The 20,137-nt window shown below is 45.5% G+C and overlaps 1 protein-coding gene and 1 pseudogene across 3 annotated transcripts in view; one reads left to right on the forward strand and one right to left on the reverse strand.

The window, feature by feature from the left end:
- Positions 1 to 2,979: 2,979 nt before the first annotated feature.
- Positions 2,980 to 20,137, reverse strand: part of MIGA2 (mitoguardin 2) — a 26,317-nt gene continuing 9,159 nt past the window's right edge. For 2 of the 3 annotated variants that reach the window (XM_066610624.1, XM_066610622.1), the window contains exons 5-16: positions 18,720 to 18,837; positions 18,299 to 18,432; positions 17,200 to 17,317; positions 16,747 to 16,847; positions 15,353 to 15,468; positions 13,899 to 13,971; positions 12,486 to 12,572; positions 11,480 to 11,578; positions 10,746 to 10,880; positions 10,150 to 10,203; positions 9,675 to 9,791; positions 2,980 to 7,573 (exon numbers count right to left, since the gene is read on the reverse strand). In XM_066610624.1, the coding sequence (XP_066466721.1) occupies positions 7,373 to 7,573; positions 9,675 to 9,791; positions 10,150 to 10,203; positions 10,746 to 10,880; positions 11,480 to 11,578; positions 12,486 to 12,572; positions 13,899 to 13,971; positions 15,353 to 15,468; positions 16,747 to 16,847; positions 17,200 to 17,317; positions 18,299 to 18,432; positions 18,720 to 18,837 (1,353 nt within the window). In that variant the 3' untranslated portion in view covers positions 2,980 to 7,372. The remainder of the gene's footprint in view (positions 7,574 to 9,674; positions 9,792 to 10,149; positions 10,204 to 10,745; positions 10,881 to 11,479; positions 11,579 to 12,485; positions 12,573 to 13,898; positions 13,972 to 15,352; positions 15,469 to 16,746; positions 16,848 to 17,199; positions 17,318 to 18,298; positions 18,433 to 18,719; positions 18,838 to 20,137) is intronic. The other variant, XM_066610623.1, reaches the window with a different exon arrangement.
- On the forward strand, positions 14,257 to 14,373 carry LOC136635746 (5S ribosomal RNA; annotated as a pseudogene).

The raw sequence follows: 20,137 nt of genomic DNA on the forward strand, positions 1-20,137 counted from the left end.
AGCAGTGATGCACTAGACAGTGACCAATCTGTCACAGTGACAGTTGCGGAGAACTGTTGAGAGAGGGCATCGGAGGACAGAGGAGGAGAAAGAGGAGTAGAGGAGAGTTGAGAGTTGATAAAAAGGAGGATTAGCTGACTATTTCTAAAATAGTAAAAATATTTCTTTACTCAGCGTGTGGTCGGTCTGTGGAACTCCTTGCCACAGGATGTGGTGCTGGCGTCTAGCCTAGACGCCTTTAAAAGGGGATTGGACAAGTTTCTGGAGGAAAAATCCATTATGGGGTACAAGCCATGATGTGTATGCGCAACCTCCTGATTTTAGAAATGGGCTATGTCAGAATGCCAGATGCAAGGGAGGGCACCAGGATGAGGTCTCTTGTTATCTGGTGTGCTCCCTGGGGCATTTGGTGGGCCGCTGTGAGATCCAGGAAGCTGGACTAGATGGGCCTATGGCCTGATCCAGTGGGGCTGTTCTTATGTAGCTACCCCTGGAAGAGATTTTTTTGGACGATTTAGGGGAGTCAGACTGAAGAGTGTTGGAAATGGCCGTTGTGTTCGATTTGCTGATAAAATACATTTATATCCGTACCACTTACATGGTCTCTGGTGTCCAGACCTCCTCCCCCACGCGCACACACATTATGGGGTAACCAGTTCTGCTTAAAAGTGATAGCAAACTCGCTCAGTGCCTATAGACAGAAACTTGTACATTTTTTACTATCACGGCTGCCACTCGCACTTCCCCCATTACTAAGCCATCTGTTCTTTGTACAGTTGCCAGCTCAAAGGCAAGAGACGAAGCAGAACTACGGTGTTTGTTCTAGGACAGTGTTTCGTGTACCACCAGTGGTACTTGAGGTAGTGTCTGCTGGTACTTACTGGACCCCTGCCTCCTGGCACTGAGAGCAGGAATGCAACTTAACAGTGGTAGGAGGCTTGGCTCAGCGGGCAGAGCTTCAAAGCATGCTTTTCTGCACTCAAAGAAGCCCTCCTGTCCACCCTGAATCTCTTACTGATGTTTGTTGCATCGCATCTGGTCTCCCAACCCAGAAGTAACTGAAGATGATGTCATCGCCAGATACTTCTGGTGGTACTTCAAATAGGTGGACCACGTGAAGTGGTACAGCAGAGGTCAAACTTTGAGAATTGTTCTAGGAAGTCCAATTACATCATGTGGGTCAAGTGTGTCCCAGAACCAGAAACTATCCCCCAGTGGTCACTCCACCTTTTGGACGGCTTTAGGGCAAAAGTCCTGCAAGGCCCCCTCACTGTTGCGTCCCATCTCTGCTTTGGAAAGTGCAAATATGCACCAACTACCCCCCCCCCCACTCCTATAGTGCTTGGGAAGTGGGCCCTGAAGAGGCAACAGTTACAGGGTGTGCTCCTGTCTACTGCTACTTCCATCTGCTTCCTACTACTTTTTGGTAAACTTCCCATTGGACCCTGGACACCTGGCTAGCTTACTGAGCATTGTGGGCCAGCAGCAACAGCACAATTTGTAAAATCTGGGAGAAAAGGAGTGGTCTGCTGATGCTTTGCACAGGCTGCTGGTAAGCCGCCCAGCATCCAAATAGGAGGCGCTTGGGAGCAGGCAACAGCCGCTGGTCATCCTCTTTCGGTCCCTGGCACTATTTAACAATTCCCAGCTGTCCAAGGGCACCGGGGAACAGACTGGTCCTTTGGAGGTAGTTCATAGCTCAGTAGCAGAGCTTGTTCTTTGTATTTAGAAGGTCGCACGATCAATCCCCGACAACTCCAGGCATGTGGCAACCCTGGAGAGCCACAACCAGTCTGTGTAGGCAATACTGAGATCTTCAAAAATTAAATCCAGCCTCAAGCCATCATTGTTTTTTTAACAACAAAAATCTGGGCAGAGTTGGAGCACACCCTAGAGTTTGGATCACAGCTATGCAAAAAGTAAAGAGAAGTGGCTTGGGGGGAAAAAAGGAGAATGTAAATCAGAAGAAAAGCAAAAAAATAAAAACGCTTGCATGATATGATTTATTTCACCCAGGCAGCTTGTATGCTGTGCTACCTCCTGCTGTGCTCTACTATTAAATATGAGGGTGCCAGAGCCCAACCGAGAAGGCATCTGTCATTTAAGAACTGTTAGCATATAGCACTCCCAAGATGGAGGGGGAAAGGGGTTAATTTTCCTTCTCTCTTCCGCTCTCCAGATGGCCTCCCCTGAGCATCTCTTCTAATACAACAGCAGGCACAAGATCACCCCATGATGAAATGGTGCTATTACAGAGAGTATAAGTGAAGCCAGAGAGAATGGGGAGGTGAGGGGGGGGACAAGACAGATGGGGAGGAGGAGGATAGATTTGTTGGTTCGATCTAGTTTCAACGCAACAGAAACAGAAGTCTGTGAGAATAAAGCAACCCATGTTAAACTGTACCAGGGGATACAGGAAGTCAAGACCAAGTCCCTCTCCACTTACGCTCTATATAATTGCAATCTATGCGCATGGTGCTTTAGAGTGAAAATGTAGTCAAGTCCCAAAAGCAGACGGAAAAGTAGATGTAGGAAAATATGCATTTATTATGTACATTTATTTAGGCTTGATTATAGGATAGGATGGGCACCAAGGGCTTGGGCCACAGGTTTAACGGAAAGGGTGGGCTTTGAGAAGGGATTTAAAGGAAATAGGGGAGAAGGCATTATGGAAGCTTTGTGGAAGATGATTCCAGGCAGAAGGGTCAGCAAGAGAGGGGAAGTTCTTTTCCATCAAGCATCACCATTACGTTTTTTAATCCCACTCTCGTCCAAGGAGCTTAAGACAATGAATGCAATTCTCTCCCCAGCCTCATTTTCTCCAACAACTTAATGAGGTAGTTTAGACAGCAACAGTGGCTAGCCGAAGGGTACCCAGTAAGCTTCATGGGTCAAGCACAGGATCAGAACCCAGGTTTATCCAGTCCTAGTCCAATACACACACAAACACAGGAGCAGATAAGGAAATACCCCTCAAGATCAGATAAGGAAATATTTATTCAACTTGCATTGAATGCCAACATCCCAAGAGGATACAAAAGTCTTAGCTTCAAAGAATGTGTGTGTAGGGGGGGGAAGCAGTGCAATAAAAGAAAGATCAATATTTACATCTCAGGACAATAAAAGTAAAGAAAATTAGATTAGGCACAATAAATTACAATCATTAGCTTCAGGTTTCACAGGAACACCCTTTTTTTTTTTTAAAAAAAAAAAAGGAGGGATAAAAGTCAGAGCATCCATTTCAACAAACATTGGGCAAGTTAATTTTGAGAGGAATTCTAGGTTTTGCAAGTATAGTGGGCCATTTTCATAAAATAAACTATCCATTCAATTTCACTACATTTCTGTAGGCCATCTTAACATGTACAGTTTCTTAGTGTGCAGGCGACAGGCCTCACTCAAAAAAACCCATGAAGGCGATTTAAAAATTGTTTTTGCAGGCTCAAACTTTACCTAAAACTACAACTCTTAATTTCTCTCAATTTTGCTCAGGTCTCTCACCTGAGAAGAAAAATGCAACCCTGTTTGGGAGCACAAGCTTTAAAACTGAAGAAATAATCATTTAAAAAGAGAGGGTGGGTGAATGGAACCTAGACAAGAAAGTGGAAATCTTATAATGTTCTAGCTTCTGAAGAGTACGAAGCATCAGAATTTTCCACTATGCCATAATTCTCAAGTGTTCCGATTAGCCCAATCCTATCAAGCTTCCCAGCACCAATGCAGCCATGCCAACAGAGCATGCACTGCATCCTGCAGTGTGGGGGAGTCACAGAGGCCTCCTCAAGGTAAAGGAACATTTGTTCCCTTACCTTGGGGCTTCATTGGCACTGGAAAATTTGATAGGATTGGACCCTTATGCATTTTGGACAGACAAGGTTCAGTCAGAAGGAGTCTGGAAGGAATGCAAGCTATCCAAATATACTATTCTAATCACTAGCTGAAGATTGAACCTTCCTACTGTCCAATCCACCAGGACTCTTCTCCTGCACAAGCCCCACTGAAATAAACGTTAACGCTCTTGCATAGGTTCCACTCATTTCAATAGGGTTTGCACAGGAGAGTGGCCCCAATGGGCTAGGCCCTTATCTTTTGCAAATTGGCAACATACTTTTCTCAGTCCATTCCTCTTTATATTCTGTCTAGCATACCTGCCCATTTTCCATCACTGCAAAACTCCTAACGAGTTCCATCTCCCATTGGGGTAGCCCCACAAGGACACAAAATGGTGCAAATCAACTTCCACCCTTGGCAAGAGTAATTTTCAAGAAGTTCACCATAAAATTTTGTCCCCTGACAATTGGGACATCTGAAAAGCTTAAAGGCATTGCAAATTCTTGTCCAGCTAACCTTCATTTGTACATAACTTTGAAGATGTTTTACCAGTCTCACACTGGATTGCCTGAGCCAAGTTAACATCCTTTCCCCTCTCCTTGGCATAGAGCAAAAATCTAGTTAAATCACAGCTCAGTGTGTTGTTCAAACCCAGAAACTGTAGTCTCACCGCAGTTTCAGACCAAGATCATATCCTGGTTTGTAAGTCACAGTTAAAATGCAGGCAGCTCCTAAGTTTGGATGACACACAGAGAGGTGGTTTAAGCCATTTCTGCTCAACGCTGTGTATACACAACAGGGATCAAACGTGTATACTTGTGGGCTGGGCAAAAATGGGTTAACTAACCAGGGTTCTTCCCTCGGGTGCATAAAGGGGTTGGGGAATACATAGGCTCAGTGCCCCTTCCCACTGCACTTATGGTCTGAAACAAGGCCTACAACATACCAACCTGTTGTTCTGTTGTCTGAAGTGGCCCAATACCTTCTTCACTGAACACATCCCCAACTTTCTGATGATTGGATTGAACTTGTGACATTTGGTTTACCTGGTACAGATACTGAAGTCCTTAAATCGTTTCATCACAAACATGAACTGTAACAAGTTTCAGGATCTCGCCCTGTGATTTTAAGGCAGGAACCATCTCTTATCTGGCACTATAAAAATGCAGCAATCGACATCCGTGTCTTACTGTTGTGGAGCTTTGTGGTTACCTCCACAGCAACCCAATTCCTTTATAACATGGTGCTTTGCCTAGTTTATTGATGTTGAACCAAAGGAGACATGATAGGCACATACCCAGCACTGTCGCATTACCCATATAAAGAGAAATTAAGGGGGAGATGACTGGACTTTTTTTGTTTTTATGAACAAAAAGGTGGCTGTGAACAAGTGTCCAAAAGCCTCCATAGCAGACATCCGTCTCCTTGACACTTTTCAGCTATGGTCTAATATTGGAAGAGGGGCTGCCAATATTGGAAGAGGGGCTGCCAATTGTTGGATGCAGAGGAAGATTCAATATCCCTCACCTCCAGTTTTTGTTTTAAAAATTGAATTCCTCCCTTCCTACCCCACACAATATGCAACAAGACAGGTCTGGGTTCAGAAAAATAGGTCTGTACCCATCACTTCCCAGCCTTGCCCCTGAGGTTTTTGCTGTAAACCACATTTCAGCCTGCTCCAGGTGAACAGGGGCAAGTTGCACAGAAGCCTGCAAGTGGCTCAGAGCCTTTTCCTCTTTCTGCTATAAATAGGGTGTCATTTCTAAATGACTCCTACAGAACTACAACAGATAAGATTCTTTCAAGACAGAGAAGTGGGGGGGGGGACGACTGCTGGCCCACCCCTTCGTCTTTCAATTCCAAGGCAATTTTTTTGTCGTTTAAGACAAGCAGAGAGGCAGCTCAGACTGGAATTAGCAGCTTCCAGAAAGTCCATTTCAGAAAAATATTTGTATGTTCTGTCCTTAGATGGCAACAGGGCACTTTATACTCTTATGCAGGTAGGAATCAGCACAGCGTTAGTTCTCAGGTCCGGTTCCAATACCATCGACAAACCGTTGCCTTTGTCAGTCTCCAAAGTCAAACTGTACTTTAAACACTCACTATGCAGCTGTAGGCTTACCTCTTCTCCGTAAAGTCGTGAATGTGCATGGAGGCCCCAGTCCAGATCAGGGCCCACAGTAAAGGGTGGGCTTCCCACGCGATTTTACACAGAACGAACAAGCACATCGCTCATGCTTAAAGCAACATCTAATGTTGAGATGGTCATAACGCAGGCCTTTGTAAACATGGAGTTTGCAGTGTGCACTTGAAGCATGGGCAGATCAGAGTCAACCAATTCTAATTGGGTACCCAGCTCTCCAAACTGCATCTTCTCAGACAATTTTCAAAAAGCTTGCCACATCACTCTTCCCCATAACCACATACATACGTACAATTTTTTTTCCCAATCTTCTTGTGCGTATTTCTAGTTGATGCTGCCCTTTCCAAGGCAGCGTGAAGATTCTTGGAAAGGCAGATTCTACGAATCATCTACCCGCGACATAGTCAAGGCACCTCAATGCCTGTTGGAATAAGCACCTTTAAAAAAGCAAGACCTCTCACACCTACTACAACATTTCTCATTGCCTGACTAACTTCAGTTGCACTGATGTCACAGTGAAACACTCTAAACCAGTGATAAGCTGAGAAGACACACTGACCTTCCAAAAACGCAGAAGGAAACTCCTAACTTACTAGCCTGTACCTTCTCAGTCCAGTCTTTTTGGCTAGACACCCTTTGCCTCTTACTGGGTAGAGAGGAGATCTAATGGCTGAATAAATGGACGGCAACACATTAGTTTCCTCTTGTCTGCAAATACAAACTCCCTTGCGTGTCTCTGCTTACTGTCCATTTTATCAACACATTCTCTAGATTTTTTTTTTCCAGTGCTTTACAGAAAATATCTAGAAGGGGTGGGGAAAGAGGGATCACCTTTCTTCCTGTGCAGTCAGAGTCCATTATATGAACTAGAAATCATTAAGTTAAAGATGAATCAGAATTCAGTATACACATACAGCCAACCCAAAACAAATCACTTAAAAAAAAGGGGGGGAACTCAATTTTGCTAAAGGAAGAGTCTGCAGTCTGGAAGAGCCCTCCAACATTCTGTGCATCATCTCCCGACACTCCAATGATTCCATTAGGAATCTGCTTGCACATTAAACAGGGAGCAAAGTGTTCTTGTGCGCCACCTCCCCCTTCAAGATGGGGGACCTTGGCCCCAGTGTTTCACAATTTAAACTAGCGATAAAGACAAAAAACAGTGATAGGTGCTCCAATAACAAAAGATGAAGCTGCTTAGCGTCCTTTTGACAGCATCCTTCGACAGCCCCATCAAACCTGCAGATCCAGCTACAAATACCTGGGCAGGCAACCAAAGCCCCAAACCATTCTTGGGATGGAAAGAGTCTGCCACTTATAGCCACTAGTTTGCAGCAGAAGATTCCTGATGAAAACATCCTTTGAAAACCAGGAAACATCGCACAAAGACCAGCACGCTCAATTAAACTCCTCAAAGGGCACAATGTCGCTGGGTAGACTCCCGTTCATGTCTGGGGCGGACTCAACCCCCAAGTATCCCAGCAGGATTTCACTCCGACGCCGGGAGAGCTGGAGGATGTCTTCTGCAAGCAACTGCACCGTGCTGTATCTTACAATGTCCAGGTCAAACATGTCCTTCAAATATTGCAGTATTTGATGCTGTAGAGGAGTGACAAGAGGTTACAAATATAAACATGAAATATTATTTAATATAATCTTTCAGCAGGAGCAGTTATGTTAGCCTGTTACAGCAATCCAAAAACGAACAGCCTGACACCTTACAGATATATTGCAGCTTGAGATTTTACAGGCTCTTCACCAATGAAGCAATGGAGGCCAAAGTTTCTCTCTTCCAAGATAGGCATTAAATTAGCATACCAAAGTGAGGAATCTGACCATTTCTGCTCAGTGAGACACCTAAATTAATCTAAATTAGCACCTAAATTAGCTTTGCTAATATAAAGGGGTACCTTTCACTTTGCTTCCTGTCTTCCAGGGGGACATATGCCAGAGACAGTATAAGAGGCTAGGAGTTTGCATTTTCCAAAAAATGGGGAAACAGCTGACACGGTCTATTCTTTATCCCAGAAGCCATAGGTCCATCTGAGGATCTACCTCCCAGTGGGGCTGGTCAACATGAGTTTTTATATGTCCTCTTATTGCCATCCTAATAAAATGCAGGCCTTTGGGGGCCATTTCAACAGACCCACTCCTCCCCTCATTTTTTAAGTTTCTTATCTGGTCTGGTCTAGAAGGTAGAGCCTCTGTCTGGGCAGGAGCCTGGGCAGGAGGTCTGGTCTAGAGGGTAGAGCCTCCGTCTGTCTGAAGATAACATCCACAAGGTCGCCAGTTCGAGGCCACCGGCACCGTGCGACCTTGGAGCAGCTGACAAGCTGAAGCCGAGCAATTCCATCTGCTCTGAGCGTGGGAGGATGGAGGCCAGAATGTGAAGCCAGATCGGAATGAAACACCTTGAATGTAGTCGTTCTTGAAAGAAAGAACCTTCTTTGAAATGGTAAAAATCCCTATTTAATAGGGATTTAATAAAAGCCTGCCTATGTAAACCGCCTTGAATAAAGTCTTGAATAAAGACCAAGAAAAGCGGTATATAAATACCTGTTATCATCATCATCATCAGGTCTAATGCAGGAGTTCTGAAGAACTCCAAAGCCAGCCACCTAAGATTACAGCTCATGGGACCGTCTCAGCTACCTATAATTTCCGTAGGAAGTTTGTGTCGTCACCTTTTACTGCTGTTCTGAATAAGTCACCCTGTGCTTAAATCTTGTATGCATTTGATCTTGGTATGGGGGAGAAAAAAAAAATCAGACCCTTGAAACCCACATGTGCGCAAGCACATGAACTCACCATAAACCAGGCAAAATGGGCTCTAGCTCATGAAAGTGTCTACACTGAGAAGGCTGTTAGACTAGGTTTAAATGCAACAGCAAGCCACAAATTAAAACTACAGTTTAAGCACATGCCTTGTACACTCCCCTTCCTTCCTTCGTCATTGCACATGAACCTGATAGAACAGAACTAGGATTTAACCATGGCTTGGGAGCGTGTCAAGATACAACCCTGGTTGGGAAGCAGCAAGGTTATATGCTTTTTGACAAAGCTACCACAGATGCAGATGGCAGAGTTAAACCTTTGGTATTAACCCATTTCTGCCCAGCCCACAGTTGTTCACATTTGATCCCTGTTGCATATATGCAATGCTGGGCAGAAGTGGCTTAACTAGGCACAAAATGTTGCCACACAATTAAAAAACAAATCAGTTAAGACAACTTCAGGAAGCTGTAGTGTTGTGAAGGTGATCTATTAAAGGACACTTTTTCAAACAAGGATATTTCATAAACACAACCAAAAAAGGAGTTGTTTTCAACAGTTACTGTGCAACTTCCCAGTGTTTCTCGACGTTTTGTCACCCACCGTACCACTTCACACGGTCCATCTATTGGAAGTACCACTGGAAGTACTGGCGATGACATCATCAGCAGGTTACTTCCTGATTGGGAGACCAAATGCAACATGACAAGCACCAGTAAGAGGCTCGGGGCAGACAGGAGCGCTTTTTTGAACGCCCAAAAAGCACAAGCTGGAGCTCTGCTCGCCGAGCGGAGCCTCCTACCACTCCTTGTCACATCGTGTTGCTGACCTCACAGCAAGGCACCCGACACCACCTCAAGTACCACCGGTGGCGTGAGCGCCACTGGTTGAGATGATAAAAAATACTCTCCAAACTAAAACCATTTACCTTGAAGAAGCCGCAGACTTCAGACAGGTGCTCTTTAGGCCCCAGAAAACCAAAAGCCAGGACAGGACTGACATGCTCCGATACGGAGTAGAAATGAGAGATGAAGCCATCCGGTACCTGCCACGGGAGGAAAAACAAAAATACTGATGTTTGCAGCGGTTTCCATTAGAAGGATCCAGTTTTGCGGCAGCGTGTTAGGAAAACAGTCTTACCATACTAGCCATTTGTTTTTACAGCTGCTCCTTCAAATGGCTAGTATGGTATCCCCATGGATACCGAGGGACAACCTAGATCACCCTTTCTAAACCTTAATGCAGTGGTTTCTAGCCAGCTTCAGAAAGGAGAGGGTAGCACACATTCCTGAAGTTGGTGCCCCATTTGCAAGCTATAGTTTGCAGGAAACCAGTGTTAACGTGCATCAGAACTGACAATGTTTGAGAAGTCATACATTCCTCCCCCTCACCATTTCCCTTACCATCAAAAGCCGCCTCTTTGCTTTCAGAACGGACCAGCAGGCAGTCGCCAGGGCCTAAAATTAGCAGATACACACAGGCAAAACTAAGTCAAGCCGTTAAAAACTTTTCCGGAGAGCACACTTATCACTGTGCTTCCAGGAGACCTCCCAATGCAGGGCTAGATTCAAAGAACCACAAGCAGGAGGAAAAATAGTCACTAGCACTGCAAACCCTTGTGCAAAAGAAGAGCCTCTTTGAATTGGGTTGCTTTTCCCCTCCTACAACATCTGGTACATCTGCTGCACACAGAAGGGGCACTTTCAGATCCAGCTCACGCTTTAGTACAGTATTTGTTACATTGCATCCCACCCTCTCTCTTGAAGGTGCACACCTGAGCCAGCAGTAAAGTCTTTGTACAGGTTTACCCCATTACCAGGATATGCCTACAACTAGGCCCAAACTAGGGTAACTCCAATGACAATCCTCACTGTCACTGAAGACTCACTACCAATTTCCACCGAAACAAAACCAAGAACTCAACGGTTCAAGGATGAAAGGATTCCAACAAAATTGTGCCGTTCAGCATGTCATTTTTGTAAGGGGTTGGGAGAAGCACCGTCTCTTTGAAGCTGTCCGAGAGCCAACGGTTCCGGAGGACAGCCAGCACCGAAGAAGGCGGATTCTCCAGGTCTTCAAAGGCATCCATGAGAATGAAGTCCAGGACAATGTCAAAGAAGCTCATGCAGACCACCTAACGGAGGACAGAGAAAAGATGGTCAAGTTTGCAGCATGGAAACAAGAACAGAACTGGGCCAGCTCAAATCCACCTCACTTTTGTGTATTTGAAAGACTGCCTCAGCACTCAGATAAGGGCCACTAGTCTCTCAAATAGTGTGGGATATGCTGTGCATATGCATACAAAGACCTCTCAATGGTCATTCACAGGTTGTGGAATTCTCTGTCCCTGGAAGCCCACCTGCCTTTATTACAATTTATATCCCAACTTCCTCCAAATAGCTCTAGGTAATGTACATTGTTCCCTACCCTCATTTTAATCCACAACCACCACCACTCTCCAAGACAGGTTAGACTGGAAGATGCCAAGGGGGCAGTGGTCACTCAGTTAACTTCCTAGCAGAACTGAGTTTTGAACCAGAGTCTTCCCAGTCTGGAGACTGCCAAGTTAGTGTCAAAATTGAATTCATCGCACACCGTTTTCAATATACAGTTTCCTACCTCCAATCACAGAATATACACAGCACTGAATCTATTGTAGCACTACCACGACACCTGCAGCAATCCTTCTTGTTAAACATGGCATATCCATTAGATTAAAAAAAATGTACAAACCCCTCGTCCTTCCAGCTCCTTCTGAGTTGTCGGCCATGTCTCTTGCCTCCGTGTATAGCGCAGCATCTCATCATAGCTCTCTAGAAAACCCTTGGTGTTCTTGCAGAAAGGTGCAAAAAAAACCGCAAGAGATGATTTAAAAAGGCAGGTGGAAGAGTAGAGTTTTAGTTTCTTCATCATCTATATTGCAGTGCACTACGGTATTTTGTTGGTCTGAAATTGCCTGAGTGGCCTCAACGCCATGGGGTGAATAGGAAGATAAGTGGGTCACTAGCTGCCTTTGGGGGAACTACTTTGACCCAAGAAAGGGACAAAGCAGGGAGAGGCCCAGAGATGAAGGCGTCGGCAAGCTAAGGAAGCATGGGTTGGAAGAGGGAGCACTTCTATGGAACAAGTGGGAAAAAATCCAGAAGAATGCATCTTTGGGGAGAAATATGTCTGAAACTGAAAGAGGGGAGCCTACGAGGACCATCAGAAGGCTCAACTGGCCATGCTGACCCTTGCACCTTCTATAATCGATGACACCGATAGCATCTAACATACCAGTGTTCTTCAACCCTGGGGTTGGGACCTCAATGTGGTCAGGAACTCTCCGTTGTAGGATTCTGGCTACTTACAGGAATGAAAAAGATTGAAGACCACTGGACTAGAATACTGTCAGGTACCCTTGTCCAACTGGACGAACTGCAAAGATGGCTTATTTTCTTTTTAAGTTGCCAATACAGTCCCATCCACATGCATGGTACTTTATAAAATAGAAGCTGATAAGTTCCCACCCCAAGGGGTGTACTATTGATAGATTCAGTGCAGGTAGAACAAAGAAAGATCATGCAGTTATTTGAATACCAACAATTTCAGTTGCTTGTCTGTAAGCTTAGTTTGAGTGCGGAATATGAATTAAGGAGCCACGGTCAAGTTTTCACATAAGGTGTTAGCCTCTAAGGAGGGATGCAAAGACAGAGATGCAAACACCCACTGAGTTACAACTAAGCTCACACACACTTACCTTTTCAGCTTTGGTCATTAGCCCCATCACCATCCGCTTTCCAACCTCCCCAAAAAATAACTGGTTGCTGTCTGCCTGCAGAAGCTCCTGTGAACAGACCACCCGGTTCGTGAGAACACATTTTGTGGAAGGGGAAGCCGCATTGGAACAACCCAAGGAGGCCATCAAAGAAAACCCGATCCTAAGGTAACAGCCCTTCCAGATCAGATTGAGGGTCTCAACTGCTGACTGTATCATGATTAACTGTTTTACTGGAAGGCTACACTGGGCCCTGAAACCAAACATTTTGAATTTTTTACCTTGGCTATAGTTTGTGATCTGTTGTTGTTTCTGGATGAAGTGGCCAGTATGTAGGACAGACGGAGGTGTGTACACACCCAGGCTATTCACACCTCCACCCAATCTCCCAGCAGGAGCCATAGCTCCATGTTAGAATGCCTAGAACTCTAGAGAGCCCTTCACTGCTCTGGGCCAGGGTATCTTAGGGACCGCCTACTCCTGTACAATCCGGCTCATCCTCTTAGGTCATCAGAGAAGGCCTTTTTACAAGTGCCGCTGCCTAGGGAGGTACATGGGGCGGCGGCAAGAAATAGGGCCTTCTCAGTAGTGGCACCAACATTATGGAACTCCCTTCCCCTTGACTTAAGAATGGCTCCCTCTCTTGAGACTTTTTGGCGGGGCCTGAAGACCCTTCTGTTTAAACAAGCCTTCTGAGTTTATGGCCTTTTTAACATCTTTTCTACATCTCTTAGCATTTTTTAACAGGCCTGATTCCTATGATCTGCTGCTCTATGCTCCTTTTACCCGATTTTTTATATGATTACTGTTTTTACGATATTTGTTAATATGTTAATGTTTTTATCTGTTTTTTAATATTATGTTTTAATCTGCTTTTAACTGGTTGTAAGCCGCCCTGGGTCCCTTTGGGGAGAAAGACGGGGTATAAATAACGTTTATTATTTATTCTATGTGCAGAAGGTCTCAGGTTCGATTCCCAGCAGATAAAGCGGGTCTGAGAAAGACCCACATCCCAAACCCTAAAAAGCCACTGCCAGCCAGAGTACACAATACTGAGCTAGACAGACCAGTGAACTGACTCAGCTTCATGTGCACTGTTTTGATCCTTATTTCAGGATAGCTTTAGGGACCGACTCGCTAGCGGTTTCCCCTTTGAGCTCTGCTCTTCGTGCCCATAATCAGCTAATAAGAACATTTTGCTTTTGCCTAGCGCTTGGCAAATCTGCAAAGAGCTTCACAAGTATTCTATGGATATAACTCTTACAACAGCCCTGCAAGGGAAGTTATTTTGCAGGTGGGGATAGCACAGGCTAAGAAGCCTTGCCCAAATGCCACCTAGCAACTTCACAACAGGGGCAAGACACGTCCAGGGTACGAGGCCTCAGGGTTTCCTACCTGAAAAGCTTGCCTGACACAGTGTAGCTTCGCCAGGAAGTCATGATCATTGTAGCAGCCAAGCAGCTCTGTTCTAGAAGAGAAGAACACACCAAATTTTGCAACTCCAGTAATGCAATCAAGCCATGCGTTTCAGTGCAATGGGCAACTCAGTCCCCCTTCTCATTTCAGTCTTCCAGCCAAGAGACAAAGATCTCATAGTGCCTTTGGGACTGTAATAGTTTAAATTGCCACTAACAGTTTTTAAAAGCCTATTTCTTTTAGTTGATAGTAGTTCTGAATTCATCAGCTATTCTGGGCATGCTTCACAGAAAGAGGGAACCGTAATTTTTAATAAAAATATTAAAACATACATCATGGCAGCAACTGTTACCCTGCACATGCCCGTTCTCGTCTGATCTCGGAAGCTAAGCAGGGTCAGGCCTGGTTAGTACTTGGATGGGAGATCGTCTGGGAATACCGGGTGCTGTAGGCTTATACCATAGTCTTTCGAGACTGAAGGTTGCCAGCTAACATCATATCATACATGTGATTGATAGAGATTTCAGAAGGTTAAATTATCTTCTCTAGTTTGAGAAAAATAACTGAAAATGGAGCCAAGAGAATGTCTGTTCCCCTTAAAAAAAACAGGATAGGAGGGTCATTATGTCAAAGTGACCTAAAGAGATCACGATTGGCAGAACATGTAGATCATAACCTTCCCAAAGGGAGAATTCCAGGATCTTGTGTAACCAAAGTTGTGGGCCAGGAACATTTTGAGATGCAGGGCAGAATGACCTCCTAATTAGAGCTGGGACCATGCACCCAACGTGTCATAATATGCCCAATAAGGAGGTGGAAATGACATACAGTGTCACATGGGTAACTTGCTTATCTCACGTTATTTAATGCGATTTTCTGGGTGTGGTTCTTTGAGAAACAGGATGGGAAATGAAGAGTGAACATTTGTATCCAAACTGAATAAATTGGTTTGTGCAACTATTGTAGAAATAAAAGCCTCCAAACCCTTTTAAAAGGTCTGTGACTATTTGGCATTGCGTCAGTGAAAAGAATCTGAAAAATCTTTCCAATATGATACAAATATATCATAAGTATTTGATAACTATGTTAATATATCACTTTTCAAACAACAGCAACAAATTTCAAAGTGTTTTACGCAGCATAACAAATCAGATGGTTTACTGACCAAGGAGAAGAAATACCTGCTAACACTGAGGAAAGTGACATGCTGTGGTGGAGACATTTGCTCTCCCCCTGCTAAATATTAGGCCAATCACTTTAAGAGGTACACGTTTGACCAGCTAGCTGGAACGTCTGCATGCATGCGCACAAGAGGAGGGCACACTAATAAATCCAGAATAGCCTGCAAGCCATTCCCAGCGGTGTCCCATCCAGGCCCTGATTTTCAACAGCATTGGATGCTCCCGCACTGCTCCCGGCAGCCCCCTGCTCACCGCAGAGTCCGGCAAGTAACCCTTCCTTCTCCCACCAATTGTGAGGCTTCTTCATAGGCGGCAGCAGGCTTGGAGAGCTGGAAAGGGATTTCGCCGATCTGCAAGGAGTCAAAGAGCTGTGCCAAAAGCAAAACAAGATGGGGTGGAGGAGAAAGGAAGGTCTCATTAATACGCTTTGACCATGACAAGCTGCTCAAAGGCAGGTGAGGGTCCTGGCTCCAAGTGACCCCTCCCCTTTTCAAAGCATGGACCCAGCCTCCTTATGATAGGTATAGGCAGTTGTAAGGATAGACATGAGCATCCATCCCCATGCCCTCGCCTTGGTCCAGAAGGCAAAGGGTTAATCCACTGCGGTATCCAATGAGTGAAGCACAAAGAGCTGTCTGCCTCAGCCTCTTATTGAATGCCTTGTACATTAACATCAACATTATACTATGACCTGCTCAGTGTCCCCTAGCGAATGCACTCAGGGTCACGCTTCCCTGCCCTGATCTACTCCTTCCCGCGCAGAGGATGAGAGCACACCAGGGATCTGATCTGGAGGCACACACACCGCAGTAACTTTGCAGGAGCTGAACCGTATTTACTATTATTAACAGTATTTATATACCGCTTTTCAACTAAAAGTTCACAAAGCGGTTTACAGAGAAAAAAATCAAATAACTAAATGGCTCCCTGTCCCAAAAGGGCTCACAATCTAAAACAATGCAAAAGAACACCAGCAGACAGCCACTAGAAAAGACACTACTGGGGTGAGGTGGGCTAGTTACTCTCCCCCTGCTAAAAAGAGGAGCACCCACTTGAAAGAGTGCCTCTTATCCAGTTAGCAGGGACCTGCATCTGTTTGCAACCCGGACAGAAGGCTGCCTGGAATCTCCATGTACATCATGAGTGGGTGATAGCTCCAGGTAGCTGCCAGGGTTCCAACAGGACCTATTGCCTTTGCACCCCACTTCCAGGTAAGACAATTGGACCTGGCTGTGTTTTCCTGGCAGCTGCCACGGTTTTTTCTCCATAATGCTGCTGACTCATTGTGGCCACCAAAAGAAGCTCTGGAAAGAGCTGAAAGAAAGACCTCCTGCTATTGCTTCCAATCTTTTCTTGCAAAACTCAGCCACAAGGCTTTGGGGTTCACTCTCTGTTCATGTAGTAGACTGTGTAGGCCAACAAGCTTGGTAGCTGCCAATAATTAAGTGTGTGCCCTAATGTCCAGGATGTCTACAATATAATTGGGTTTCCATGGAAGACATCCAAATGTTCCGTGGCAGAAAAGCCTATGGGGAAAGGGTCCCTTGAAGGAAGAAGTGTTTGGAAAAGCCAAGGGGGGGGGGGAAACAAAACACATTTACCAAAAAATGTTTGTAAAAAAAAATTGTTTTCAAAGTGTCAGTCACCTCAGCAGCAGAGAAGAAGGAGTCCTCAGAGGTCAAGCTGTCTTCATCGTCACCCTGAAATCTCAGTGACGAGTCCGTCAGGGGGAGCATAAGAGTCCTCTCTGGAAACAGAACCAAAGGGATGTACGATAAACACACACACACACACACACACACACACACACACACACACAGCTGCATTCAGCTTTGTTACTCTCAAGCAGGAGACGTGCATTCAAAACAAGAGCTTGACCCCAGAGCAACAGCCTGTCTTACTGGTCCATATAGCTCAGTATTGTCTACTCCAACTGATAACCGCTCTCCAGAATCATGGACAGAGATCGACTGCAGCATTTGCTATCCAAGACGCCAAGGCTTTAACCATATATCTATGTATCTTAACCAGGTATCTATGCATCTTGCATGCAGTGCCAAAAAAAGATGCCCTGGAGATCAGTGACCAGCACCACTTACCCAAGTCTAGCAACATGCTGTCAGCAGGAAGTGTGGAGCCAAACTCTTCCTGAAGGTTATATGCCCGGTGCAAGAGGAATTCGAGCTTCTCTGCAAATTCTCTTTTCTGGGATTCCTGCTTAGAATGGACAACCACAGTGTTTCAGTCAGGCTTGAGCGCATCCCTTGTTAACCCACCCCAAATCAAGCTTGTGATATTCTCAAATCCACATTTCCAAACCGTCTTCTAGGATTCCTCAGTAAGAAAATCAAAACTGGAAGGCAGGCCTCACTGCCCACCACTGACCTTCTCCTGCAAGGAGCAACCGGATCATTTTAAGGGAGTGACGGTATCAAAAATGAAAAACAAAACCATACCAGGCCTTTGTGATACAGACAGCCCCATCTTGCATTGGTACCAGATAATTCTCAGGCTCTTTTGCCTTTGAAAAGGAGAGGGAGTTTCAAGATCAGGAACAGCCACTGAGACGAACCCTCTGTGTGTGCCCCCTACTGTTCTTTGATGCACAGACAGTACAACTAACAACAACTCCTGGCTGACCATAGCAAACTTCAACAGAATGCAAAAAGCAGCTCCTCTCCAAAGTTACGCTAGTCCCACTCCTTGCAATTTAGACCTCGTAGTAGGTCTTTAGAAGCTGCATCTGGAACTTAAGAGGGAACCAAGGCACCACCGAAAAATACATACTATAGTGCACATTGTGGTGAAGGCAGTGTTGGCTGAACTGATTTCATGTCAGAGAGAAGCAGGACAAGCATCTGCCGCTCCCATTAGCTGAGCTGCTCCAATCCTAAGGATTGGTGGTGCCCATTTGGTGGAGCTGCTTAGATCTTACATTTAAGCAACAACCTAGAATGAGGGAGTAAAAGCAGCAGGACAAGGGCGATTGAAGGAGGGAGCAAGCCAGAAGAATGAGGCAGGAAAGGGGGGACTAGAGAGGAAAGAAAACTGAGCGCCAAGAGGGATACATGGCCAATAGCTACAGATGAGGAGGAGGCAGCAGAAGTCCACATAGGGATTTGAAATCAGTAGCCAAAGTCTTCGGCTGCAAGCCTTTCATTCAGATGTCCTGCAGTCCTACCAATCGGCGGGCCATACCTCTGGCAGCTCCTCCGGCAGAAATTCCTGTTCTTTAGGGTTGTCCCAGGTGGCCAAAGAGCTGGTAGGATCCCTCTGTCTGATGGTCAGGGCCTGTTCCCACTTCAGCAGTGCCTCTTCAAACAGCTCCATCCCTGCCAACAGAAAGCAGGCATGCAAGAAGCCAACTCCAGAGCACAACAGAAGGAAACAGTTGCCCAAATAAGAGCCAGCTGACTCTTGGGGGGGGGGCACTGTCTTGCCAATCTTTTATACCCTCCCTGACCACATCCATTCTCACAAGATATGCACGTCAAACGAGAACTGAGGACTGAGAGAGCTCATTCCCCAGCAGAAAAATCCAACTTAATGCTAGCAAGAGTCTTCACCCCCTGCAAGCATGAAAGATTCCCCCGTGTTACAAGACAACCCCCTTCTTTACCTTGGAAGTAGAGATTTTCAGCACTGCGATCCCCTGCAGCCCCAGCGTCCTCTACGACTCGGGGTTCCCAGGGTCCCCCAGAAGCTGGCGTCGGGCTGGAGGAATTTGCAGCCACCATCTGAGCGGCAGGAAGAGCAGGAAACAGCAAATCATTTCAAGCGTGGCGAGACAGACGTCCCAACGGCACAGCACAGAGCCAACAACAAAAGTGAACGTGTGGAGAAGGAAAAAGTTGCATAGGATCCATACAATGACACATTCACCAAGAACAAGGAACAAATCTGAACCCAAATCCCAAGTCGCAGGGGTCTTTATCGGAACGCAACATCTCTTGCTGGCCTGAAAACACACCCAAACTCCTAAATGCAGTAAGCGGTAAGCAGTTCAAAATAAGTTAGTCGGTAATCAGTTAGCATTCATGTTTTATTTTCCTGGGTTTTTAATCCTGCGACATGTATTTTTGTTTCTCAAAACCTGAACCAAACCATTTTAAAACATGTATCAATTTCTCAAGTTAAACAGTCATCAACTGTACTCTTTTTAGACAGATTGCCCTGCAAGCAATAAGCCTGATGTTACGAAGCATATCAAAACCCAGTTAAGTTCCTAAACCAAAGTGAATCAGAGAATTCATATAAACCCTAATGAGCCTGAACTGAACTCCATTTTCCTTTAATGGTTTGACTCTCTGAAATGTTGTTGTTGGTAACCTTCAGTCTCGAAAGACTATGGTATCGCGCTCTGAAAGGTGGTTCTGGAACAGCATCTAGTGTGGCTGAAAAGGCCGATTCGGGAGTGACAATCCCTTCCACACCAGGAGCAAGTGTAGTCTGTCCCTGGTCTGTCTCCCTGGCTGTGGGCCTTCCTTCTTTGCCTCTTTGCCTCAGCCTGTTGGCAAAGTGTCTCTTCAAACTGGGAAAGGCCATGCTGCACAGCCTGCCTCCAAGCGGGCCGCTCAGAGGCCAGGGTTTCCCACCTGTTGAGGTCCACTCCTAAGGCCTTCAGATCCCTCTTGCAGATGTCCTTGTATCGCAGCTGTGGTGTACCTGTAGGGCGCTTTCCTTGCACGAGTTCTCCATAGAGGAGGAGGCCATCAGAACTTACAGTTCAGTGGATAGCAGATAACAGAAGCTCATAAAAGCAACTGTTCCCACACAGTAGAGACACAGAAAGGCAGGGACAAAGAGACGCAAAGTCCAGGTGCCACTTGAAAGACATCTCAGAGTCTAGGATGCAGAGAAAGACTGCCATTCTGCCAGGCTAATTTTAACTGCAGCCTTTTGCAAAATATCTTTGGAGATATCCGTGTCACACTGGTTTCTTCACTGAGCAACTCCCCTGCCTGCACATTGTGGGGGGGGGGGACGACTATTGGAAACACCCCATTTGAAGTCGGTTAAGCTAAGTCACGGTGATGA

The sequence above is a fragment of the Tiliqua scincoides genome, chromosome 16, assembly GCF_035046505.1.
Source record: "Tiliqua scincoides isolate rTilSci1 chromosome 16, rTilSci1.hap2, whole genome shotgun sequence".
In the NCBI taxonomy this organism is placed as follows: domain Eukaryota; kingdom Metazoa; phylum Chordata; class Lepidosauria; order Squamata; family Scincidae; genus Tiliqua; species Tiliqua scincoides.